Below are 27,991 nucleotides of genomic sequence, written 5' to 3' on the forward strand. Positions count from 1 at the left end.
TCCTGAAACAATTATTCAATTTCTTTTGGAAAAGTAAAACCATAAACAACTGGTTTGTTGAGGTCCAGAATGATTTAGAAGAGCTGAATTGAAACAAACTGCAGAGAGAGAAGAGAGAGGATTCTGAGAAGTAGAGATACAAGACTAAAATTAAAAACAGTCACAGGAAAATAGAAAAAGTAATAGGCCAGGTCAGAAAAACTGAAGAAGTTGTGGGAAGAGAAGAGGAAGTTGAAAAACATTACAACTAATGTTGTGAAGACTGTAGTGTATATGGATTGAAGTACTCCAATGTAGGCGTAAACTATAAATAAATAATAAAGGTTGAACGCCATAATAGAAGCAAAAGGGGGTCCTACACCGTAGTTACATGGCTAGCGTCTTTGGAACAAACGGCAAGGGGTGTCCAGAGACTGCAAAGAGTGTTTTTATGTTATAGTTTCCAGTAAACAATCAGCCTTAAAATCAGAAACACTTACCAAAATAGTTTATTCACCTCAATCTTATTTATTTAGATAATAACAATCTTTTTTGTGCATCATGAATGGATTAGGAGTTCCATTTTAGGGAATAGTTTAAATATCGCTTGGGAAGAAAGGAGCCAGCTAACATGCAGGCTGATGAAAGGACCTCAGAAAAATGTTGCACTGAGCTATGTACGGTACATCAGGAAGAAAACAACTTATGCCATCTACAAGGAAATCTTATAAAGCCTATCAACATAAATTCAAAATTGTTCCTGTGCAAAGCCGGGACAGTTCTTTAAAGAATTCCGCTCAAAATTAAAACTACCAGAATCATTGATGAATGTGATAAAGCCTTGAAAGGTTCTCTATCAATGCTGAGACATCATTTATATCACTAACCTACTAAGGTCAGTGCTTTCTATCCTTTGACACTAACAAGATTAAGTCATTTTCATCATAATATTGAAGAAATAGCCAAATTTTACCTCCAGATTATTCAAGAATACAAAACAGTCGCTGGTAAGAGTTATCGTGTTAATTTTCTGAATGTTGTTAATAAAAGTGGCTTCAACTAGATGAGTCAGTTTGTCTTATGTGTAGTACATTTTCTGTTGTTATTGTAGACGTGGACATTTAATATCTTGGCAGCTGCTTCTGTTAGAGCCAGCTAACAATTCACAAATGTAACTTAAACACTTTGGTTGTTACTAGTCCACCTCAGAAATGATCAAAATACGACAAGTGAGGCGTCTATTTGCAAAACCGGCCATCTCCAAATGGTTAAATTTTTCAGGAGACCAAAAAAACGTATAAAATCTAAATAAAGAGATTTAGAATTATTTGTATTTGTTTTATCACTTATAAATAGCATTGTAATTAATGTTACAGAATGCCAGTGTTTTATTCCTATAATTATTTGAAATATTTAAATTTCAAATTTGGAGATGGCCGGTTTTGCACCAAACTAAAGAAACTGAAGGAATAAAAATGTAGAAAAAATGCTTTATTTAAAAGTTCACTTAAAAAATCAATGCAGTATAAAAAGCCAATGCATTTACACAAAACGAACCAGAAATAAATTTAAAAAAATTAAACTTTAAAAAACATTAAACATGAAATTAAACATTAATGCCATTGTCTACACTGTGCTCACATTCATCTCCATCATCTTCTGGGTTGTTTTGTGGAAGGTTATTTTTATCAATCAGTTCTTTGTAAAACTTAAGCACTTCAACATTTCTCCACTGAGTCCCAAAATGTTTGGTCAATAGAGATTCAACATCTTTTGCCTTTAAATTGTTTACTATTTTACCAGCATGTATAACTTTTGGATTCATCATCAAAACATTCTTGCCTTTCTTACAAACTCCTAATTTTGTTCCAACATCTATTCTGTAGTTGGGTTCACCTTGAATTAACACTGAATTGCCTCCTTTTGATTTGGTCAAAATAACCCTTTTTGCAGCAGAAAATTTGAAGTGCTATTTCCCTGTAGGCTTGAAAATAGAAATACATTCTGTTTTCCAGTCGAAGTCGGGAACATTGTCATCTCTTCCTAGTAAAAATAATTTGCCATACTGAGAATGAACACTATGAAATTCCTCAGGTTGTATTAAAGTTTCTATTTTCTTCGTTTGTTTTTCAATAAGCCCGAAAACGTTAGAGCGTTAGAGGAGATGGCCGGTATTGCAACTCATAACCATACGCAGACGGCCGTGTTTGCAACTAACCCCAATTTTCGATTAAGTAAATAAGCTGGTTGGAGGCTGAGCTTGCAGCTAATAGTTTGCCACCTTGTGTAAAAGTGGACAGAGAACACATTCAGCACAAAAAGTGGATTTCAATTTTTTTGGGAGATGGCCGGTTTTGCAAATAGACGCCTCAAGTCATTTTCATTCACAATCCAAAGCAGATTCTTCATTCATTTTTTGAATTAAACAAAATCCAACCAAAACCATTATTTAAAAAGCTGTTTCATTTAATGCAGAGTGGTTTAACAACATCAGTGAGTCAGTAATTTGTATTGTTTAAAAACATGCTTCCCCTGAGAACTTTGACTTATTCCCTGTGATGTGTGATACATGGGTAACCTCCTTATACTGTATAAGGATATATGAAGAGCACCTTCACAACAAACCTAGAGCTCTAATGACTACAATCAATTTAATTAGGAGGTCAAAAAGCTGATAGTCTGCTGCTCAAGCTGATAGTCTCGATTATCCGACCTAAACGGGACCTGGAGTACGTCGGATAATACAGAACAACTTTGAAAATGAACTGAAACAAACAGGAAGGCTGTACTCAGTTCAATTGTACATTGCATGCAGTATTGAATGAAAGCATTCCAAATGTCTTACAAAAAGAAACTTGTCAACAATGTCTGCTTGCCTGTTGATCCACGTTTTCTTGCTGCGAGATCCCGCCATCGCTTGCTTCCGGCTCGTGCTCAACGTAGGTTAATGCCATTTCCAATGCACTTAATCCTTCACTGTGAGTCATCGTTTTCTCCTCTTGTTCTACAATGCCTCGTTCTTCTCATCCTCATTTCCATTAGCATTCACAAAATCAATAATATCAGGGTCAGTTAGTTCAAACACCTGATCTTGTGCACACCACTTACTCGCATCTTCAGTCGTAGCATCCTCACAGCCAGGTATGCAATTCAGTAGGGGCACAATATTTTCCGTGTCTTCTTGTACCACTTCTCGATGTTCAACCTCACTCAGCAGTATGTTCCAAGACTTTGCTAATGTCGTTGTTTCAACTTCTTCCCAAGACTGCGCTATCCAATATGCCACGTCTTTCATGTTGATTTGTTTTAACTTTTCTATCATGTCGTTGCCATTATTCATTTTATCTATCAGGGATGAAAGGAGTTTCCGCCGATATTTCCTCTTCAATGTTTCCAGCACACCTTGGTCCATTGGCTGGCGTAATGACGTCACGTTAGGAGGGAGGAACATGACTTTGATGTCACCACTTCTAAGTTGCTCTTCATTTGGGTGTGATGGAGCGATGTCTAGTAGAAGAAGCGCTTTTCTAGGGAAATTATTCGAAGCTAGAAATTTTTCTACATCTGGAACAAACTGTGTAAAAAACCAGTCTTTAAAGATGTCAGCAGACATCCAGGCAGCCTTCTGATTCGTGTAATGGACTGGAAGAGCATTAACAGAAATGTTTTTAAAAGCCCTAGGCTTCTTTGCTTTACCGATCATAAGCAATTTTGCTTTTAAGTTCCCAGTAACATTACTACAGGCAAGAACAGTAACTCTTTCCTTACTACGCTTGTAGCCAGGTGCAGACGTCTCAGATTGGGCTGCGAGAGTTTTTGGTGGCAGCATCTTGAAATTTAGCCCAGTCTCATCACAATTAAAAATCTGATCACCGGTTAATCCTTCAGCAAGAATTATTTCTTGAAATTCCTTTTTAAATTTCACAACCTCATCGGATTTAGCTGACAGTTTTTCTCCACAGATATTAAGCTGCCTAATGCCGTACTGTTTTTCTTCCACCGATCAAGCCACCCCGTACTGGCAATAAAATTAGGGTCCCCTTCATTGAACTCCTTCTGGAAATACACCACCTTTTCTTGCAGAATGGGGCCAGATATTGGCAGGCCCTTTTCCCGGTGTTGAGTGAACCAAAGAAATAGCGCTTCACTTACTTTTTCGTACTCACATTTTTTCATTGTTTTTCTAATTTTCAGTACATCACTTGCTGCTCTGGTAGAGCACCACTTTTCAATTTCTTCCCTCTTTTTTTTTTCCAGTCTCCGACTGTAACACGTCCAACACCATAATCTGAAGCCACTTTTTGAAGAGTTTCCCCTTTGTCCAGTCTCTTTAATGCACTCAGCTTGTCTTCCATAGAAACAATCACTTTCTTCCGTTTACTCGCCATACTCACAAAGGATATGAAAACTATAACATCCGCACCCAACCAATACTAGAATGAACAATGACTGAAGACTCACTGCACCTGTCCTTGAGAGAAAAACGGTCCTACCGCCAGCGGTCACGCCAGTGTTTGTCCCACGGTCGCATCCTCCACACCGGGTGTCCCTGAATTTAGTCTCCACCAAAAGTTCAAATTAAGTCTACTAGTGTCGGATAACACGGAATGTCGGATAAGCGAAGGTCGGATGAGCGGGACTCTACTGTATATTGAAAACCTTGCAAGCGATAGATTTGTTTACAGAAAATCCCTCCCCTATCAGTTGACATGACCATACCTTGAAAACAGCGTCCAGTATTTATAGGTCTGCCCATTTTAGCATCTAAAAGTGTACACTGTTTTTTGTGTGAACATAATGATATTTGTGATTGCTAACATCTTATTTCTGTTTTGCATTATGTAGGAGTCCTGAAGATCCTACTAAGCCACCTGTACGAGAGCCAAGGTACCTTTTCATTGAAACTAGAAAGTGCAGTAATTTGGGCATAAGCCTTGTTGGAGGCAATGCTGTTGGTATTTTTGTGCACAGTGTTCAAGATGATTCTGTGGCATATAACTCTGGACTCAGGTAAGTTTCCCTCTTAGGGACACTAGTTTCTTATGTATTTTGTGTGTAAAAATAGTAATTGGGTGAAAATTATGCTGTGTTCTAATATTATACAAATTATGGCAATTTATGTACTAAAAAATTTTCAATAGCTCTTTTAAAAATAATCACCCGATGTTAATGGTTATAATTATTTGTAAGTTGCTAAGCCAATATCAATATTTAATTGCTCTTTACCTTCTTTACATGTGCGAATTGGCAACATAGCAATCGTCACTTTATTTTGTACATAGGAACAAATATGTAAAAATAGTAAACAGTTTTCTTCTTGGGCTATCACATTTGTTTACATCTCACATTTACTGGTCCTCCAACCTGTGATATAAAAACAATAAGTTAACATCAGTCTAAATAATTGAAGATATGTGCATGTAAGTAATATTTACGCTACTTCATAATGGTGAAAAATACATTGTAGGTAAATCTTTCACGCAAAATGAATTATAAGTGAAGATGGCAAAGATAAAATGCCCACGACCATTTGTGAAGCGTCATTCTCTTACTAGCCATGTATAGTGATTATTTAACCTCGTCAACTGTACATAATACAGTATTACAAGAACGATAGTTTATTGTGAATAATCGTCATGAATGAGCTAGCTGAAACAAAGCATTAGGAAAAGAGGAATCTTAAAAGCCGGTCTTGGCCGCATTGAAACATTTGCCGACACGGAATTAGATTTCAGGAAATCAGCTTCATTTCCCGTGTCAAATTTTACATACATTAAATCAATAAATATCAACTTCCACCTGTTTGATACTGTATACAGTAGAACCTCGATAATTCGAAATCGGTTAATTCAAAATCCCGCCTAATTTGAAGTAGCTCTCGTTCCCGGAAACATGAGATACAATTTTGCATGTTATTTCAATTGTTTAATTCGAAATATGGATAATTCGTAATTCGAAGTACAATGTCGGCCCCATTACCGAAATTCAGAGACTTTTAATTCGAAACTGCCTTTACATTTTTAAACAATAGTATGTTACAGAGTAATTTCAACTCGAAATTTATCCGCTCCGCGTCATAGTAGAACGCGCGTTCCGGAACGTGGAGGGGTAGCTTTCCGCACTTACACTCACTTCGGTGGGTCTACAGTAAGCTTCATGATTGCTAAGTTGAATGAAATCGGAATTCTTTTGTATTCAACCTTTTAAGGAACGCCGTAATATCAAGCAACAGGCAGTGTGCGGGAAAACAGAATCCGCGAACACTGGCTATGCCGACAGTTGACGAAAAAGCGTGACTCATATAATAAATTCGTAGGCACCGAACAATATTGACAATGCCGGTAAAACTGCATTGCTTTATTTTAATGCGAGCCCAAACGGTCTTATGGTTTTAAAGGAGAAATTGCCAGCCGGGAAATTGTACAGTGTGAGGGATGGGGGTCATAATAGTGAGTCGCAATGCACATGGAAGCGAGATACTGTATCCCCTCGTCATAGGAAACTTCGATAAGCCACAATGTTTTAAGAGTGTCGGGCACTTTCCATGCCAGTACAAAGCATCTATAATAAAAATGCAAACAGTAAAGAAATCCAAAAAATAATGCATTTGCACAGGGGAATCGGCATAATTTATCCTCATCTTTGAATTGTGTGATTTTTTTCTTTCGTTGCGTGAGGTTATGTTCGTCAGTGATTTATACAAGTGAATTATTTGAACATTGTAAATGCACCTTGTTGGATACATTTCTGAAATAGTTTTTTTCCGTGGCATTTGAAACGTTTAAACTGTGAATTGAGGTGATTGCATGTATTAATGGGTCTTAGAATACTTCGTGACGCGGCAAGTGTTTACATTTCTGAAGTACGAGAGAAGTACTATGGCGGGAAATCGTACAAGGATAGAGTCATAGGAAAGTTCGATTTTAAGGGCATCGGGTACTTTCTGTGTAAATACAACGCATCTAAAATGCATACAGTATAGTAATCCAATTAATAAAGCACTTGCACATGGGAGCGAGCATAGATTTCTCCTCGTCTTTGAATCGTGCTTTTTTTTTTTTCTTTCTTTCGTTGCGTGATGTTATGTTTACCAGTGAGATATCCGAGTGCATTATTTGAATACTGTAAATGCACCTTCTTGGATACATTTTGGAAATAGTTCTTTTTTCATGGCATTTGAAAGGTATAAGCTGAATCAAGGTTAAATGCATGCAGTAACGGGTCTGAGAAAATTTTGTAACGCGGCAAGGGTTGGTACTTCTGAATTGCGAATTGGCGGTTAATTCGAAATCACGTAATTCGAAGCCCGATTTTTGAGTCCCAATGACTTTGAATTAATGAGGTTTTACTGTATTTGCTTTAAGCAAATTATGTGTAGAACATGTTCCTTAGGAACATCTTCAGCTACATTACGTTGCATAGGTGAAATTACGGAGAAATTTCTTCTTCTCAAAAAAGTCTTTAAAATGTACATTACTATTAAAAAATTATTAATTTTAAAAAGATAAAAATAATGTGAGGAAGGTTGAGTAGGACGGTGAAAGAGGAAGGGGAGATGGATCTACTTATGTTCTAACCTAATTTAAAACAATTTCTATTCGCTTGAATAAATGTTAAAAATTTCTTAGTATACAGTGTGTGTTTTTCCTAGTTGTTCATTTTTAAAAATGTGTTTGAAAAAGAAATGTTTCATGCCGATGTTCCGTCTTAAATAAAAAACTGTTCTCTTCATCTGCTCTTCTTTTCTGAGGTGAGTGGTGTTGTTTGGTTTAATTTGGTGAAAGTGGACCTCTTTAAGGGATCCTCTGAAGGTGATTGCTGTCTTATTGTTATGAAAGAGCTTCCCCAAAATCTTGTTATGTTGGCAACCTATTGTGTCCTTCGAGGAGTCTAGCAGCAACTGGTGCTGCTTTCTGTCTAAGATTTTGGGAAGTAAACATAATGGGACCGTCCGGGAGACTCCCTTCAACACCTTAAAACTTTATATCAAGATTTAATCTCAGCTTCGGTTATTTTTAAGGAGTTCCCCTCCAGCCCCGTCATTGTATTTTTAAATTTTAAGTACAGTATTTCCTCATCTACAAGATATTTAAAGTACATATTAGAATACTATAACAACATCTCCAGGATTCTGACAAACTTGAATAACTTGTTGAGTGTTTTAGCTCAATGTAAAGGAACATTTTATCTCACCGTCATCGTCATCATCATCATCATCATAAGTGTTTTTTATTTCATATATGTCAATTTTTGTACCTGTACACCCGTTTGTTATCTGAAGATGTTCCAAATCAGACAAGCGAATCATGCGCTTTTTAATCATGTAACTAGATTTTAAGCTGGAATGTTTTATGATTACATAGACTAGCAATACAAAGTAAGTAAGTATTGGATAGTGGGATTCTTCCTTCAACTTAACCTTAGTTGTCTGAGGATTGTTACTATCTATTTCAGTGATTTATAGTGGCAGGCTGGTGAACCAGAAAGTAATTTTATTCCAATTAATAAAGATGTATGGTTTTTCAGGACAGGCGATCAGATCCTGAAATATAACAACACTGACCTCCAGCACGCCACTGCTGAGGAAGCAGCGTATGAGTTAGCTAAGCCGGCGGACAAAGTAACGGTATTAGCCCAGTACAGTTTAGAACGTAAGTAAAATATCAACACACGTACTGTGTCACCACAAGGATCCTGCTAGTAGATGTAATGTTACAACTTGGAAAAAGAAACTGCTTGGACTTTACAGAATACAACACATTCATAGGGGATTGTCACACAGTGTGACCTAGAATAACAATTATGAAACATAAAGATGGCGATGAATACTTATTATGATGTTGAGTGTATTTCGGGAGATGCCTAACCCTTTCAAGATATTTCCGGTTTATTTTGTAGCACCTCCCCTGCTAACAAAAAGCAATCCTTTAACTCACCAATGCTCAAGTCGGATGTAGTAATATTCGCTTAAATATGGGAGGTATGGTTCATTAATATCTTCTCTGTCAACCTCAGTCGCCTGCTCAGTGTTTCTTTCAAAACGAATGGTGGGATCCAACACTAAAGCAGTGAATGCTCTTCTAGTCGATCCTGTACAAGACACACGCTGAAGCTAGAGCTGATGGCAGTGCTCCCTTGGGACAGACGCTGAGCACGTGTCCTCGCCACAGTCACGATATGGCAGAGACTGCTTGAACCGCTGAAATGTTGGACGCTATTTTAAGGGCGTTTGTCCACTCTAAAGACGATAAACCACTACAATTATTCACCCAAAAGTTGGCGTTGGGTAGGTCAGGGTATACTCAGACGCCCTTTCCTCACAAGGATTATATTTTAAGTTTGTGGATATACCTACTTCAGCTTTAACACACTCAGGATGATGATCAGGTGCCATCAAGTTGACGTCGACTCCTAGCAGTTGCGGTTTTCAACCGTATACAGTAAAACCTCATTAAGACGTTTCTGCAGAGCACAACAAAAGAGAACATGTTAAGTGAAAAAACATACTACTGAACATATGACTAAAAACTATCCAACAACGATACGGAAACACTAGATACGACATGAGGTCATTTATTACATGTGATCCGTATTGATGATATTTGATTGGAATAATAACAATAAGTTAATTTATTGATTTCACCACCTAGTCAATACAATAAGTCTTGTCTTAGTTGAATTTACTTTGGCATATTAACTAAAATGGTACATGTTTCGCCTTGTATTTAGGCATCATCAGCCATTATCTTAACCTTAAAATAGAATCAGGCACCTGATTTACATATACATGGAATAAAACAGATTTTTTTAAAAACCTTGAAGAGACTTGAACTAAATTAAGATATGGTAAAAGACTTGTAATGAAGTTGGTATTAAAGATATTACCACGAGTGAGGAAATATACAATTGGTGAAAGTGGTAGTAATATTGACATTAGAAGGCTTCTATTAAAATGAACAAAGCAACAGTCTGTTATGAACGAGTGATAGAATTGCTAAAAATTATGTTGGCCGACCAGCGGTTACAACGAAAATGACGATAAAAATCGTATTTAATAAAAATTGTAGAATAAAATAATAATGAAAGATGGTCAAGTAACCAGCAATTATTTGTTTACAAGAGAGAGAGTTGAAAATCAATGGCATATGGTGATGTGGTTCATTTTGATTTAAAAAAAATGAAGTTGAAGTTGACGGTTGAAGAACGATGTTTAAATAGGACCTTTTTTGGACCATCTCAATTTGATGCAATGTTACAATGTTGTTAAGAATGTGGGTTGATTGACATTCTAGTCGAAACGGAAGTGTGACAGTTGAATCATTAGACGATGGTGAAGGTAATTTGTTACGTTATTAACTGCTGTACAACCTGTCCTGACACACATTTCCTTTGTCTGAAGTGCTTTGAACCTTTTCGCAGGAAGGAGTAACTGAAGGTTACTGCTTGTGCTTTAATAAGGATGTCATTGCCTGTTAATCCTGCCAAGACTCTCATTTTCATTGTTTTGATCTACAGGATTTTTATTAAGCAAAGAAATCTTTTAAAAAAATAGGATCTCTTGGGGAATGACCGCTGACATCAAGCTTGCCGGTAAAACTAGAAATCGGAAATGAGCTCGTCAATAACTGAGATTGCTGAGGAGCAAGTGCAACTGTGAAGACATGGAATGTCTTAAGAAGTAAATTTGTGTCCTTGTATTCCTCGAGGTGGTGCAGTGCTTTCAGATGTGATCTACTTGTACCTTTTTAGCCACATACCAGCCCTCCTGCCAATCTTAAATCTTTGGCAGTACCAGGAATTGAATCCAGGCCTCTAAAGACCACAGCTAATTTCACTAACACATCAAAGGTTTTCAGCAAGGGAATAGTTACTCTGTGGAGTTCGACTTTAATCGGAAGTTGAATATTAGAAAAGCAAAAGCAGTAAAAATGACACAAACGAGCTGAACAGAAAGAAAAACAGATAGAGAAGTAATAATTATACAGTATCTTCACCACCATTGTTTTCACGGACAAAGTGTGGGAAGAAAGGGAGAGGTCGACATCAAGAGCAAAATGGGATGCGAAAGTTCTGTGAAGATATAACAAACAGCAGAAGATAGAGAGGAGTGACTAGGCGCAGCATTTAGAGCTTGAATGAATGAGAATCTTTCTCTTTCCTTTTTGTTGCCTGTCTCTGCATTTATCCTTTGTATGTTCCTGTTCCCCTTCTTTGCATTCTGTTTTTTAATCATATTTGTCTATTTGGTTTCTTTATATTGCACTTTTATTTTTAAATTATTGGAGTGCGACACTTTTCAACATTGATCTGATGCTGTTCATCTGAGTTAGAATGCACTCTATGATACGACCAAAAGCTAAGTTGTGTGGTTTGATCCTAGACTGTGAAAAATGTGTTTTCTGTGCTTTTCCAGGCAATGGTTATGTCAATTCCAAGTTAACAGTTCTTCATCCAATACTAAAAAATCTCACTTAAATAATACTTGATACAGTTAATCACACCAAAACTTCAATTATTTGTCCATGAGGTTATCATTAATTTACTTCATGACATAAGAAATTTATCAAATATCATTCAGTCCTATTCCGTACAAATGATAGTACAGCGATCAATTTCAACTTTGCAGATGTATTTGAGATTAATATAGGCACAGAGTTTAAAGACTGTTATTATAATAGTAATCAATGGAATACATTTAACTCTCTTATATATCAAATATCTTATTCAGAGTTCAGGAGATTGCAATGTACTCTAAAGAAACATGAATTTTAATGTGTGTTTTCCACTTGTTGCAGGCTACAATGAAATAAAGGACAAGCCTGGAGACAGCTTTTACATTCGTGCATTGTTTGATCGAGATGTGGGGGATTCATTACAGCTGCGCTTTCGTAAAGACGACATTTTGTATGTAGATAATACCATGTTCAATGGAGTTCCTGGTCATTGGCGAGCTTGGTTTGTAGACGAGGATGGTCACAAACAACAGTGCGGAATCATACCTAGCAAGTACAAGTAAGCATCTCATTTGTTCACTCCTAAGACATGTAAAGTCTTTGTTTAAAAAGAAATAGAGCTTGTATTGTAATCTTACAGGGTGGAGGAAGAATTATTGTTACGACGTAGTTTGGGTGATCTCGAAGCCGATGCAAGACGTGGATCAACTTCGGCAAGACGCAGCTTTTTTCGGCGCAAGAAACATCAGCGGAGTTCATCTCGTGACTCTAAGGAACTTGCCAGCTTCTCCAATATCAACTTAGGATGGTACAGTGATTCTGGCACCCTGAATGAAGAAGTAGCATTGTGCTCATATCAGCGAGTTGAAAGACTGGATTGTAAGTGATTGCTCCAAATAAAAATAAAATGAACAAATGGTATTGTGTAAGTTCCATGCAGCTGTAGATATTGGTATCCACAGGGTTTATATCTACATGGGGGTTAAGTCTAATACAATATGAAATGTGAGGAACATAAAATACCATGCACTCATTCATACATTTAATTTGTGTCTGTAAGTGAAGTATTACAGATATGTGATATAATTTGTTCCTGAGAGTGTAATGCCACTCTAACCTTCAACTTGTACTGCCATTCATATCTTCATGCACTCTCTCAGAACTAATAAAAGGGTCCAATATGTTTCAGGGTATGTCCTATCAAACTCATTTAAAATTTTATGAAATTGTTGTCCACTCTCATACTTGATTCAGTATCCATTTTTATTTGTAATCCAATCTTCTCAACTCACTTTCAGTACATTTCTGTAATATCATAGACTTCTGTTCTTTCTTTCCATCTGTGTCGTTTATCGTCTAGGTTTCAGTTTTGTACAGTACTGTACATAGCTGCTTTCAACTCTGCCTCCATGAAACTAGCCATTTCAGAAGAATGAATTGGCTTAGAGCATAGGTAAGAGTTTCCCAGTAGTACTTTTCAGTGTTGTCTTCCAGTTGTACAGCTTTGCACCAATGCAAAACTCTGCCTTCACCAGCATTTGTCCTAGTTACTTTCATGCTGCCTAACATTACAGCATGTCGCACAGAGTGCATCTCTGAGTGCCTCTCAGAACTATGCAAATCAGAGGAGCCAGATCAAGACTACGGAAGATGGGACTGTCCAACCTAGTTATTAAGAACAATGAATTTCATTCTAATTGACCTGTATTGAACTGAGATTACATATGATTTATTCAAAATTAGATATTCCACCTATTGAATACAATAATTTTTTCAATGCAGACGTTTACATTATAATATGTACTAGTTTTGACCCTACCCGGGGTCATCATCAGCGGTGAATACTCATTTACACAAGTCAGATTGTCCTAGAACAACATTTTAAATAACATTATGTTAAAATAGATGATATTACAATAACTAACTGAAAACGAATGTGTAAATACAAAGGTGATAAAACAGTATGATCTAATAGGCTGTTATGAGATGGTTATATTGAAGATCGAGTGCAAAAGTTGTGAATGTTTTTACGTTGTAATGAACAAATCGAGTACAATTGCAATAAAAGATCATAAAATGATATTACAGATTATACTCCAAGGAAATAGTGGTCTCAAAGTTAAGATAATTTTTTGAAGGAACAAGTGGGGGTCGTCTTGGATTCGGAGAAATACGGTAATATCTATTTTTTTCAGAATTAAATTAAACACACACTTTCACGTAGTATCGGATTTCGAAAAACAACAAACAAGTAAGCCGCAGTGTGGATATTATCCGCAAAAATTCAAATCTTGAACAAACTGATTGCCATTTCATACTGAATTTAATGTGTATGGGGGTTTTCACGACTTTTACAACAAATCGGATATAACCACAATCCGTTATGGCGAGTAAATTTTTTGCCGTTATGAATTCTCGCTATAACGGACTTCTACTGTACTCTTTAAACAGGGAACTTGTCATCCAAGCTGACTTGTTGCTGGTGTACTTGCATGGTAAAGTCCTGACATTTTTGAAACAACGTGGCTTCCTAGACTTTCCCTATCATCAGTAGAGGTAGTTTCTCAGTTCCTTCCATATTAGCACCAACCAATACCGTAACTCGCAATTTACTTAATTATCCCCCGTGGCAAGATTCTCCCTTCAAAACTAGAGATTTATCTGGGATAAGCTGGTAAAAAAGTGCAAATTCATCAAGATTAAAAACGTTGCAAGGTTTGTAACTGCTTATTTTAGCAGGCAAAACTGTTTTCTTCCACACTCCCGTTTCCTCTGCACTTACACTCTCTGCTTCGCCACAAATTGTTTTGTAAACTATACCGGCTCGATTTTTAAAGCGGTCCAGCCACCCGTTCGATGCGGTAAAAGGTACCTTTAATTTGCACGCAATTTCTTCGGCTTTCTCCTTCACAGTAGTCCCGCTCAAAGGTATGTTTGAACTTTGCTGCTGTTTAAACCATATTAGCAGAGCTTGTTCTACGTCATCGTACTTTCCAGATTTAACTTTCTTGCAATTTGCTGTAGTATTCCCTGCAGAAGCCAAGATCTCCTCTTTCTTCACTATAATGCCGTTCAAAGTAGACGGCAACATCCCCAGCTCCTTCGCCAAAGCAACACGGGAAATTGTAGATGACTCCACTTATAATCTCCACTTTGTCTTTAATTGTTAGTGCCTTTCGCCTGATTGCTTTCCTCTGAGTTCCGCTCGTTTTCACTTAAAACGTTCGTATGTTGATATTACAAGTACAACTAACTTCACTGATGCCTATTCACACTAATTACGACGCTACACTACACTTGGCAATACATAACTTATACTCCACACGGCCTTAATTCTAAATAGAAGTTTCCCAAAACAAATGAGCATCGCCCTTCCTCTGTTGCCAGCGCGCTACGCCCGCGAGATCAGCAGATGCAATACGACCACGGTAAACAGCCCTTGTAAAATGTAGTACCGTACTCAGAAAAACTAATGAATATGGATTGAAAACAAATTCACAAATACTACACTTACTAACAGCATCTGACACTAATAAGAGAATATATTATTAAGAATAAAAGAGAATGAGGAAATAAAACCACTCACCGCTAGTGGCTGGCACAGTAAGTAGGTTATGGCATTCCACTGATCTGTCACTAGAACCCTCCAACAATATGAAAAACACACTAATTACTGAAGGAAAATGCAAAACATCGCGAAGCGTACCGAATATCATACACGCTGAGCGAGAATGGTTAACCACGTGGCGAATGTAAATATTAGAGTTGGCAACTGGGTTTCGAGATCGTGCTCTGCCAATATAAATCGATATGAATGGCAGATTGGCATTGGTTGGATGTCTATGCTTCAGCACATAACCACCAAACCGAGCCAAAATATGCCAAAACGTCAATTTAGAAGTAGAGCAGTGCGGAGTTTTTTCTTTTTAGGCTTACAAGAACGGTGATATTGCATGCGATCTATTACCTTCGGCATCGTTTCCTCGCTATGTGCATTAGCGAGTTCACTCGTCGACATTCAAAGGCGATTTACAAGTAACAACTCTCATTATTGTTCCGTATTGAAGATGACGTTAGGCATAGATATCAAGGATAATTTAATAAAAAAACCACCTATTCAATACTTTCCACGATTAATGTGGTTATTCTCTACATGATTTTATGTAGACTTATTTGGTCAGGTACATGTTTCACCCATTATTTTGGGCATCTTCAGCCTGTAAACAACCGGCATATATAAACTAACATGTACACAATGTGATTTTTCTTATATCGGACAGACTGGCCGGAGCTTTAACACGAGATATCTGGAACATTATAACGCTCAAAAACACAATAAGTACTCAGCGATGAGCCAGCATATGAGAGAAACGGGCCATCACTTTACATCCATAGAGAAAGATCTTACCATCATTAGAAGCATAGGTAAAGGGAAATTAATGAATGAACTGGAAAACCTACACATCTTTTTAGACCAAACCTACAATAAAAATAAAAATCTCAACAACGTCAATGAAATTAAAAATCCTTTGTACGAATTAACACCTAGATTAATTAATATCGTGAATTCAGATCAAAACAAAATCCCTCAATTATTTAAATCTCCACACTCAAATGCTTCATCCACCATGCCGAAAGTTAAACCCGCCCATATTGCTTCTAGAAACTCCCCTCCAGCAACAGCACACACGCCCATAGACCAGCCTACCCCCACTCTCCCTCCATGCCCCGCCCCTCCATTACTGCACCAGTACAAGACCAGGAGTAGAAATGGTGGTAAGACAGGCGCTGCCGGAACAGACAGGTCCATCTAGTATTAATTGAACAAGTAAGTCATTTTACAGTTAAGAGGTGTTAATTTAATACATTTTATCACAACGCGTGCTCTAAAATTTTTAATTCAAAATTATTTTTCTACTTCATTACAGATATTCTTAAGATCCCTCCCAAAGACCAAGCAACACATCAACGGGAACAATTTTCACACAAGACTGTATCAAGTGTCTAGGAGTTTCTTCTCAATTAAGCAGCAACCTAAAACTATGAAACAGCTTAATATTGTACTCTTGTCAATTCCTTGACGTTACATGAGACCCAAAGTCAAGACGCTAACAGTTTCATTCACAACGTTCTTGACCAGTCTACCTACAACAATCGGCTTTTAAATCTCCACTTGTGCATGACAACACATTTAAATATTAGTTACGTCAAGAACATGTAAATGAAAATCGTGGGTCAAATAAGCCCCAGTTTTAATATCACCCTTTCTCAAGACTTATGATTTAAAAAAAGAAGATCCGTTTCATTTTATTTTTATTTTTGAACATTTTAAGTTAACCAGAATAGAACTGCCAAGTTAAAACACATTTAATTTAAATTTATATTTTCAATCTTGACCAACCTACAAGCAACAATCAGTTCAAATCTCCACTTATTGTTGACGACACATCCTGTCACCAGACATGGTACGTCAAGAACTTAATATGACATAGGGGTCACATAAACCCCGATATGCAATCCTCTTTACCGAAAAGAAGATCCATTTTAGTTTTGGACATTTTTCATATTAGATAGATTAGGACCAAAACAAACTTAACTGTATTAACTTATGTTTGTATATATTGTATATATGCCTTTGCTGGCAGGACGTTGTGTTTACGGTGCACTATGTCTTCTGGTATGGGCTAGAGCAATATTGTTACTTTCATTGATCTGTCTCAGCTTTATCCTTGGCTTTGACAAGATGAAAGTGACTGAGGTATGAGTGATGCTAGTAATGCCATTCCTTATGCAGCCAGTCCCTGCTATGAATGGTGTGAAAATGTTGCTCATAGGGTCAGTTGGTGCATGCATTTCAGTGGGCTTGGTAGACTGATATGTAATAGCAACGGCTGGCTCGGTGAGGAAAGCAACGGGAAACTACCTCACTCCTCGTTTCCCTAGTACGCCTCTTCAGTGATGCCTAGGCCATTTATGACAGCTGATGGCGGAGCTGTTGAGGATCCAACCAGCCTTCGGGCTGAGGACTAAACATACATACATATTGTATATAATGTATATAATGTATATATTGTATATAGTGTATATATTAGTAGGTTTATATTGGTTAAAAAGGTCCCAAACCTTGACCTAAAGGTTGTTTACAGGCTGAAGATGCCCAAAATAATGGGTGAAACATGTACCTGACCAAATAAGTCTACATAAAATCATGTACAGTAAAATACCAGTATAACAAAATTTTGGGGACCTCTGAAATTAATTTGTTATACTGAAATTTTGTTATACTGAAATAAGTCAATTCGTAAGAACTCGCCTAGTATTATATCCATTAGTTATGGTTGTTTTTAGGGGCGGAACTACGAGGTCATCTGCCCTGTTACATCAGCTGCAGGATCTATATAACTTCAAAATACCATTATAATAATAAGAGTTACAGTACTGACAGATGTTTTCAGAAAATCTATTTTTACATTGTACCAGCAAGTCTACACACACTGTTCCAGAACATCATTTTTTGAAAAAGTCTGTGATTTTCTTCTGAACAGATCCAGACACAAAAGCTCGTTCCAAATAGTCACCAACCACTGCACATGAATTTAAAATAGATTCTGGCACATCACTTCGTGACACGAGAAAATCTTGAAGGCTACATGCCATGTTCGTTGCCTGCTGAAGAGTCAAGCTCTGTCGATCACAATCATTTTGGGGGTTGTCTTCCTCTTCCTCCTCATCGCATGGATCTCTATCATTCATAATGTCCTCCACAATTTCCTCATTTGTGATTTCTTTGTGGACTATTACATCACTATCTACATTGATGTAGTCGGTAAGACTTACTGTAGATGGCACATCCAATGTTGTACACAAACGCTTCCAATTCTCCTCGGTTTCCACATCATCCAACACTTCACTTTCTGCGACGTCTTCTGTAAAAACCACTCCAGCTTTTCTAAAGCAGTTTGTGATGATGTCTGCATTCAGGGATTTCCATGCAGCATTAAACATCTGCATTGCTTCCAATATATTGATGTTAATGGCTCTATTCATGGCAACGTTGCACAGCATTCGTCGGACTACACGAGCTCGGTAATGCCGCTTTACTGCATGAATTATACCCTGATCCAGCGGCTGCAGAATTGAAGTTGTATTTGGAGGCAAAAATAAAACTTTTACATGCTCCAAATGGCGAGGCACACAATTATGAGAAGAGCAATTGTCCAATAATAGAAGAATTCTCCTCTTTTCGGCCTTCATCCGACGTTCCAAGTCCAACAACACTCTTTGAATAGCACAGATGTCATCCATGCCTTAGAATTGTGCCTGTATTCACAGGGCAGATGTTGCACCCCCTTGAAGCACCTTGGCTTCCCAAATTTCCCAATTATGAGAGGCTTCAGTTTGTCCGTCCCTGTGGAATTGGTGTACAAAAGAGCCGTGATACGTTCTTTTGAACATTTGCCCCCAAAACACTTATTTCCCTTAAAATCAAGGGTTTTGTTCGGCATTAGTTTATAAAATAAAGCAGTTTCGTCTGCATTATAAATGTCTGCCGGCGAATATTCTTTCAAGGCATCCTTTAGAGTCTCCAGCTGCCATGAAGACGCAACTTCCTTCGGGGCATCGTTAGCTTCACCATTTATAATTTTGTGGGATATGCCATATCTCTCCCGGAATCTATGAAGCCAACCAGCACTACCCATAAACTCAGGTGACCCAAGCGAACGTGCGAAAGATCGCGCACGCTCACATAACAGTGGGCCATTTATTGGAATGTTTTTACTCCGCATTTCCACAAACCACGTATAGACGGCTTGGTCCACCTCCTTGTAGTCGGCTGTCCTGATCTCCTTACGCTGTGGACCTAGGGCATCAGCATCAATGTTTTCCTCTATCTTACTTTTCTGTTTTAAAAACGTAGAAAGTGTTGACGGGCTAATGCCATACTTCTTCGCTACATCTCCTTTCTGCCGGGCTGAGTGGCTCAGACGGTTAAGGCGCTGGCCTTGTAACCCCAACTTGGCAGGTTCGATCCTGGCTCAGTCCGGTGGTATTTGAAGGTGCTCAAATACGACAGCCCCGTGTCGGTAGATTTACTGGCACGTAAAAGAACTCCTGCGGGACTGAATTCCGGCACCTCGGCGTCTCCGAAGACCTTAAAAAGTAGTTAGTGGGACGTAAAACAAATAACATTATTATTATTACATCTCCTTTCTTTCCGCCTTTCTCTACTTCCGCAAGTATTTTACGTTTTTCACTCAACGAAAACTGCTGTCGCTTCTGCTTATCCATTTGCGATGATATGTACGGTACTTATTTATTTAACGAAATGCACACGAACTTTGCAAGTTTAATGATATAACCTTAACAGCAAGAAGAAGTAGTTCTCCAAGAGGAAAAGAGAAACAAGCAGAAATCAGCCTGGATTTTTATTCATCTGATTGACCGCAGCTGGACCGGTCCAAATAATGACATGAGAAGTCAAAGAGAATGTGAGAAGTGCTTTGAATAGGCTTTGCGAATTAAATACGAAGAAGAAACATGCAATGCATCCGTCGCGTTCATTGGTGGATTACAAACATCGCGATCCTACTCAGCCAATAGTGTGACGTCTTACATTGGTTGATGGGCCAAGCCTATTGGTTGCGCAAAGCGTAGCGTTCATTGGTGGATTGCAAACTTGGCGCTCCTACTCAGCTAATAGAGTGACGTCTTACATTGGATGACGGGCGAAGCATATTTATTTATTTAATAGCGTACAAATGTGCATTAAAAGAAAAAATACATTAATCTTTAGCATATTCTAGTGAAGATTTTGTTCTCTTGTTGCACTTGCTGAAATGATAGCGATTGCAATGTTTATCACACAATGTAGGGACGGTTCATGAAAGTCTGATCGACGGCATAGACTATGGTGAAACTCATGTACCGCCAGCCTATTCAAAGCACTTCTCACGTCATTATTTGGACCGGTCCATCTGCGGTCAATCATAGCATCAGCTGAATAAAAATCCAGGCTGATTTCTGCTTGTTTTCTCTTTCTCTCTTGGAGAACTACTACTCGCTGCGTATGTGAAAGCTAGGTACATTCTTATTTTCAAATCTTCCCGTAAAAACGTTTCTTTGGATAATTCATACGCAAGTCGTGATGGTGACATCATGGAGATGCCCAGTATTCGTTTTCGAAATCGGGCCTTTACATTTTCAATAGTTCGAAGGTCGGACACCGTTAGTCTTTCCCAAATAAGTTCCATACCATATGTGAGAACTGGGCGAAGCGTATTGGTTACACAAAATACGCCTTCTCGATCGCGTACGGCGCATGTATGGAAAATGGCGATCATATCGTCTGAATAACGAAATAATGTAACAAGAAAAATGTTGGTCATAAAACAGGATGAATTTTGGTTTTAATTTGAGAAAATATGGTCAAACTGGCAATGAAAAGAGCTCAATTTTAATTCGTTAAACTGAAACTACGAAATTCGTTAAAATGAAATATTTTAACATACAACAAATAGGGAAAAAGGAAGGGACCAAAAAAATTATTCGTTATTCTGAAAATTTCGTTATACTGGTGTTCGTTACAGCGGAATTCTACTGTAGAGAATAGCCACATTAAACGTGGAAAGTATTGAATAGGTGGTTTTTTATTAAATTATCCTTGATATCTATACCTAATTCAAAGGCGATGTCGGAGTCGATTAGTAATACCCGTCGACAGCTGTTCCGTAAATTCGAAATGAAAGAGAACATATTTTCGTAATAAATCCGTAAATAACTTGTCCAATAACGGTTGTTAACTCGTTAAAAATAAAGATTGAAATAAACTGTATCTTAATTTTAATGTTATATACGGAAGTTAAGTAAGAATGTATTACACCTGAAGATATGGCAGAGTACATCACTGATTTCAGAAGATATTTTGTATCTTCTCGCGTCTAGTTAAATTTCGGAAAGGCTATTTACATGTAAATTTTTAGCGAGGAGGTTATCATTTCTCTACATGTATTTCAAATATGTTTTCATGATACATATACAGTTAGGTTAGGTGACGCTGTTTGAAGAAGAAAACTGAGGTGTTTGCCACAGAAACCTCTGGAGTGATACCGTATTTCTCCGAATCCAAGACTTTTTTTTCTCAGAATCTCATGCGAAAACTCAAGGGTTGTTGCATTTGCGGCTTAACAGTAACTTAATGGATACTACTGGCAACTACCGCGGTAACCACGCTGCTTCTTTTCACACGCACACAGAACTCATTGACAATAAACGACCGCCTCTTTACTATACTGTACATCGCTAGCCGCGACAACCGGTTGTACAATGCCTGTGTGTTTCTCAAATCTGCAGAATGGCATCAAAACATGTGACACTTCTAATTCTTAGAAAAGCCATGGCTACTCAGTGGCAGAGTCATAACGCGTCTCTTGTACTTGACGCTTAGTAAAATTTAGTTTTATAGACAGCAGGAATATTTTCGTGGTGGATAGTCGTATTGTAAAGATACGTGGAAAAGGTATTGCCGGCAAGTTTTTGACGGGTTCTAGTCGATATTATGATGCCAATTTTAAGGTAATGGTTATTAAACACTCAGAAATGTAGAATAATATTGTGCAGCCGGAAGAAAATACGGCATAGGCCTAAGTAAAGCCAATATTTGGCGTTAGTGTGAAGACAAAGAGCTAAAAAAAAAGCGTACTGTACAAAAAAATGCATTCAGTGATCTGCAACAAGGTCGCTTTAAAGAAGTTGGAAGATGAAATTGTGAGGTATGTGCACGAAAAACGCAAGGGCGGAATGGCCATACCGTGGCGCAATAAACTTGTTTGTTGACGCTCAACGTCCGCGATTATGCCTATACATCGCTGGCCGCTGAATTTGGCCAAACCTGGCAAGCGAGACATGCGTGTAACGGTAGCCGGTTATATCTGACGCTGCATAAAAGTAACAGTTTTATAGACTGCAAGAATAATTTTCTGATGGATCGTTGTATTGTAGAGACGCATGGGATAGGTATTGCCGGAAAATTTTCAACGTGTTCTCTTCGGTAGCATGATGCTAATGTTAAGTTAATGGTCCTTAAACCTGTGGAAATAAAGAATAATTGTGCACCCGAAAAAAGAAAAAAAAGAAATACGGCATGACGAAAGTCAATGTTCGGCGTCTAAAAATGCGTAGGCCTACTGTACAACAAGGCATTCATATGATTTTACAAAGATCCTTTTGAGCTTGATTTAAATTTTTTGAAGAAAAAAGTGGGGTTCATCTTGGATTCGGAGAAATACGGTATTATATTTTTTCAGAACGAAATTAAACATACACTTTCACGTAGTCTCGGATTACGAAAAATAACAAACAAGTAAGCCGTAGTGTGGATATCATCTACGGAAACGCAAGTTTTGAACAAACCGATTGCCGTTTCATACTGATTTTAATGTGCACGGGGGGTTTTCCGACTTTTATACAAAAATCGGATATAACGACAATCCGTTATAGCGAGTAAATTTTTCGCTGTTATGAATTCTCGCTATAACGGACTTCTACTGTATTCTATTTACGAGGCTATGAATCTCCTTTGTATCAAATGCCATCATCAGCCAAGTGACACATGTTAGGGAAGTTTCAAATATGCACAGTACAAAATTTCACTTTCACATTGGCTCTGAGAAAAATGTACCTTAATTTTTGAACAGACTTCTGTGTTTGGGGTGAGAACATTTTTCTTCTTCAGAAACACTTCCCATCCTTCAGTTAACCCTTTGGGTGCCGACACATAATAAGTCGTCATATGCATAGAATGCCAAGCATGTTTCAGTGGATTTTGCATCACTGTATAAAAAAAATTAATAAGCGTCTCAGTTTAAAAGATATGGAGGTAAAACTTGGTATGTGACTTGCATTTCAAAAGGAAAAAATCATGGAATACTGTGCACAAAAATATAATTATTTTGTTATTTAAAAAAAAGGAAAAACTTCATTTGAAATGAATTAGCACATTGTACACTAAATCCAAAGTGACTGAGTGAAGATAATTCATATTAACTCTTATCTGGGATCATATATACCAGTTTATATTGTTAAAGTAGGCCTACTTTCCAATGTATGAATTAATTTCCAAAAACATGGAACATGTGGAGAGAAAGACACCGAGAGTGTAACCTGTCAACACATTGGATATTTTACTAATTTAGGAGAGTAACAGTGATCATTTGAGAGAACTGTGCCTAGTAGCATTATTAGTTACTCCAGAAGAGTTCAAGAGATAAGAAAAACATGCAAAATCAATATCCATAATAAAATGAAGAATATAAACAGCCTAAGTTACTACAAAATCCTCCTCCATAACTTTATGATACATTTCATGTGATCATATTGCACTTATGTTTTGGAGCACAATCTAGATGCAAGCCTTTGCTACATTTACAACACACTGTCCTTGATCCACGCCTTTTTGATTTGGTACTACACACGCAGCAGTTAGACTCCTTTTTTTTTTTTTTTTTCAGGAAGTTTTCACAGTTTAGTAGAAGTACCGGTACTTCCATTTACATCACTTACGCTGTCAGGTGAAACCACACCAGACTGCTTATGTTCAAGCCACTCACTGACGCTGTATAGGCCAGTCTTGACATCGGGTGTCGAGCTCCTCCAAAATTTTCCTTTTATAGGATGTAACTATTTAACACCATCCTTGCAATAATGTTGAAAGTTACTTTCTTCCAATATTTTACAGTTTTCCTCTTATCAAGGTATGTGTACAACATCATATCACTAGTATCAATCCCCCCCATGTATTTATTATAATTACCTACCACTTCTGGTGTCCGACTCGTTGGCTGAACGGTCAGCGTACTGACCTTCGGTTCAGAGGGTCCTGGGTTCGATTCCCGGCCGGGTTAGGGATTTTAACCTTAATTGGTTAATTCCGATGGCACGGGGGCTGGGTGTATGTGTATGTGTTGTCTTCATCATCATTTCATCCTCATCACGACGCGCAGGTCACCTACGGATGTCAAATAGAAAGACCTGCACTTGGCGAGCCGAACCCATCCTGGGATATCCCGGCACTAAAAGCCATACGACATTTCATTTTACCACTTCTGGTTTTGTAATTTCTTCTTGCTGACTCTGGCGTTTAGTTGTGAAAGTTTTATCAGCAGCCCTACCTTCACTAGTCAGTAGAAGGACAGGATTCCTCTGACTCTTCTTTTCCCTATAGCTCATAGCTAACAGAGGCCCTGACCTGAAGTATTTTCCATCCCCAACACCAAACTTTTGTTTCAAGTAGAGGCAATCCTTGTTCCCATTTTATTCAAATCCTTCACTAACGGCACTGACATAAAGAAATTGTCAACAAACAAACACATGGTATGCTTTCTGTAAATAATTACCTATAGTGAGCAGGTGCAGTACCACACGCCCTAAACCATGATTTGCAATATTGTCTTTATTGACATTTTTCACCTCTGTACACATAAAATCCTAGGCAGTAATTCACTACTGAATCACGTATCATCCAAAGTTTTATACCCCACCTGTGATGATGTTTATTTGGCAGGTATTGCACGAGTGTTGTGTGATTCTTCGTCGCAACCAAACTTTCATCAACAGATAGTTGCTGATGTGGAGTGAAATGGTACCTTGAAACTCTATTGGCATGGTCAACAACAGGCTGGAATTTTCCACAGGGATCATAATTTGCTTCATTAGGGGCGCAAGGCCTCTGTTGTCTGCAACATGAAAGAATTCCAACAGAAGCTGGAATCTATTTCTGGAAAACATGTGCTAAACCAAGGTGAACTTAGGGAGAATGAAGCTGACCAATAACTAGCTCTTGTAGGCTTTTTTGTTCAGTCCCATGTTCAGTATGCAAGCCAAGAAAGCTTTCATTTCTTCCACTGCAGTGTTGTGCCAGCTGGATGCAGGTGAATGTTTGTGAAGCATATCTGTTAGTCTCTGTTACTAATAGTGTCAAAAATGAAAGTGTTAAGAACATCAGGTTGAGGTACATGTTTTGGGCCTGGGGATGGACAACATTACATTCTGGAAATATGCATTCAGTCCAAGAGTCATCTAATTCACTGTCACCATCATTCTCTTTAGCACTGTCACTATCACTGTTTGACATTGTAGGCCAATGGCACGGCTCCATCATTCTCTGGTGCACTATCTGAAGATTCAAAACATCATAATCATCACTTTCACTAAAATTTGAGTCGCATACATCTTCAAAGCGAACCAAAAGTTCCTCAGTTTCTTCTCCTATGTGACGACATGCCTTGTTGTTATAAATGTACTATTTACGACTTTACTTCGACCTAAATAAATTGCTCGGTAACTATAACTACAGGAGAAATAATTATAAAATGTATATATTACGTTAAATAACTCAAATGTGTCAATTAGAACGTAAAATTATTGAAAACAAATCACAACACGCAGACATAAACAAACAAGAAGGCTGCCATATTGGATGATAGACGTCAAGCGCTCACAGACCATACACTCACAATGGAAGAGAAAACTAGCAAAAAATGAAGCTATGTCAGTGCCATCTAATAACATAAAAAGGAATTACTTATATTCTACCTTCTTACTATTTGATTTGTGGTGCAATCTAGCACCTTACTGCATAACTACACCACATATAAGAGGGTGCCGACCGAATCGGCATCCTGGCATTTTTCGTTCAGAATGTAAGTGCCGATGCATTGGCATGTTGGCACTGTATGAGTTAATCAGAGTTTTACTCTGCTGTCACAAATTATTTTGTTACTGCATCCTTTAGATTAACTTATTCAGTTGTTTTCATTGATAACATGTTTTTTTCTAGACCTGTCAATTCCTCCTCCAGTCCTTTACAGTATTATTAGCAGATATTAAGTCTAAGCTATACTGCTAAACTCTGTTAACCTCAACCACATGAAAAAAAAAAAAAACCTTGTGAAAATGCAGAATGCAAGGTTTCAAAAGTGACTTCAAATTAACCATTGCATTCATCACATAGATCCGTGATAGTTAAGATTGTTTGCTCATTCATCATCATCATCATCGTAAATTCCTTCCAGCGAGCTGGGTAGGATGTTTAAGAATGATGTGCCTCCATTTATTGCGGTCCTGGTATGCTTCTTTTCTCTCTAGGGCCTCCCCTGTTTCTCCTCTCTTCTCTAGGTCTTCTCTGATCTGATCCCCTTTTTCTAGGCTGTCCAATTGGTCTTTGTCCCAGAACGGTTGCAAAATACGTCTGTGGTGTTCGAGTCCCCTGCATCCGCTTAACATGTCCTAGCCACCTGAGCCTTGCAACACTCAACCTTTCTTCCAGGGTCATGTTGACCTGCAGGTCTCTTCGTATCTGATCATTCCTGATTCTGTCCTTCCTTGTTTTCTGTACAGCTGATCTGAGGAACTTCATTTCAACAGCTTGCAGTTGACTTTAAGTATGATGGACAGGAGATAGCTCTTAAACAGGGTCTGAGGAATTCCCTTGTCCCATACTATGTTTCGTACTTGTTTGCCCGTTGTTGTGAATATGCTCTGTAGTCGGTTTCTTAAACTGTTATATCAAATGCATCTCATTCTTTGTATTCACATCGTGTCACTGAGTAAGCCTTCTCTGGTCAAACACTAGGGTCTTTCTATTCATGAAAAAAAAAAATAGCAGTAATAGAAAAACTTGCAAAGGGTGCATCCATGGGTAATATTTGTGCAGAGTGCGGAATCACAAAACAAAGTTTCTCTGAGATTGGAAGTAGAAAATTGAACTGTTAACATTTGTGCGAAAATGTAATGTGGGTAAAGAAAAAGTGAATTGAAGCAAATTAGAAAGCGTGTATAACAAACCGTGCTATGTGCGTGTGGTTTACACAACTACATTCAAGTGGTGGAACTACTGCCGAAAGACCGTGCATTCAGGCTAGTTTTTCAGATTTTGTAAACAACACGGTGAATACATTTTTTAGGCTTATGCCCTTAAAATATACCATAATAAACATGTTTCTTTGTTTAAAACCATTTGTACGCATATTCTGCTGTTCTTTTATGTTATTTTGGTTAATGTGGTCAACTTATCCCGCAGTTAGTCCAGGTTCTGTTGTACCGATGTGGCTTTTGCTATACTGTCAGTTTATGAAACTTTTCTCTTTGACAAAATAATTTGAATGAGGCTTTATACTTCACTGGATTTATTTTCTTTTGTAGATCCTGTGTTCAGACCTGTCCTAATCATGGGTCCACTAGCTGACTGTGTGATGGAAAAGCTAATCCAAGATTTTCCCGACAAATTCACACGTTGCATTCCAGAGGTGATGCATTGTTCACAAGCTATGATGGAGAAGGGAGTAACAGAAAACATCTTTGTGGACTATCGTAAGAAGGGCAACTATTTTGAGTGCACTACAGTGACTGCTGTCAAGGAAATCTGTGATAAGGTTGGTTCCTTGTATTTGAATAGATGTAAATGTTATGTTCAGTATGAGGGCTTACAGCCATAATACCAGGGCTTTTCTTCTGCCGGTACCTCCGGTATGCATACTGGTAAACCTTAGATTGTAAAAATTGTG

At 37.9% G+C, this 27,991-nt stretch overlaps 1 protein-coding gene across 1 annotated transcript in view; it reads left to right on the plus strand.

Annotated features, from left to right (window-relative positions):
- The window catches only part of Dlg5 (Discs large 5), a 390,290-nt gene that overhangs the window by 289,094 nt on the left and 73,205 nt on the right, over window positions 1-27,991 (plus strand). The window contains exons 20-24 of the mRNA XM_068225698.1: window positions 4,825-4,989; window positions 8,506-8,630; window positions 11,775-11,991; window positions 12,073-12,311; window positions 27,630-27,859. Of these exons, the coding sequence (XP_068081799.1) occupies window positions 4,825-4,989; window positions 8,506-8,630; window positions 11,775-11,991; window positions 12,073-12,311; window positions 27,630-27,859 (976 nt within the window). The remainder of the gene's footprint in view (window positions 1-4,824; window positions 4,990-8,505; window positions 8,631-11,774; window positions 11,992-12,072; window positions 12,312-27,629; window positions 27,860-27,991) is intronic.

The sequence above is a fragment of the Anabrus simplex genome, chromosome 1 (assembly GCF_040414725.1).
Source record: "Anabrus simplex isolate iqAnaSimp1 chromosome 1, ASM4041472v1, whole genome shotgun sequence".
Lineage (NCBI taxonomy): Eukaryota > Metazoa > Arthropoda > Insecta > Orthoptera > Tettigoniidae > Anabrus > Anabrus simplex.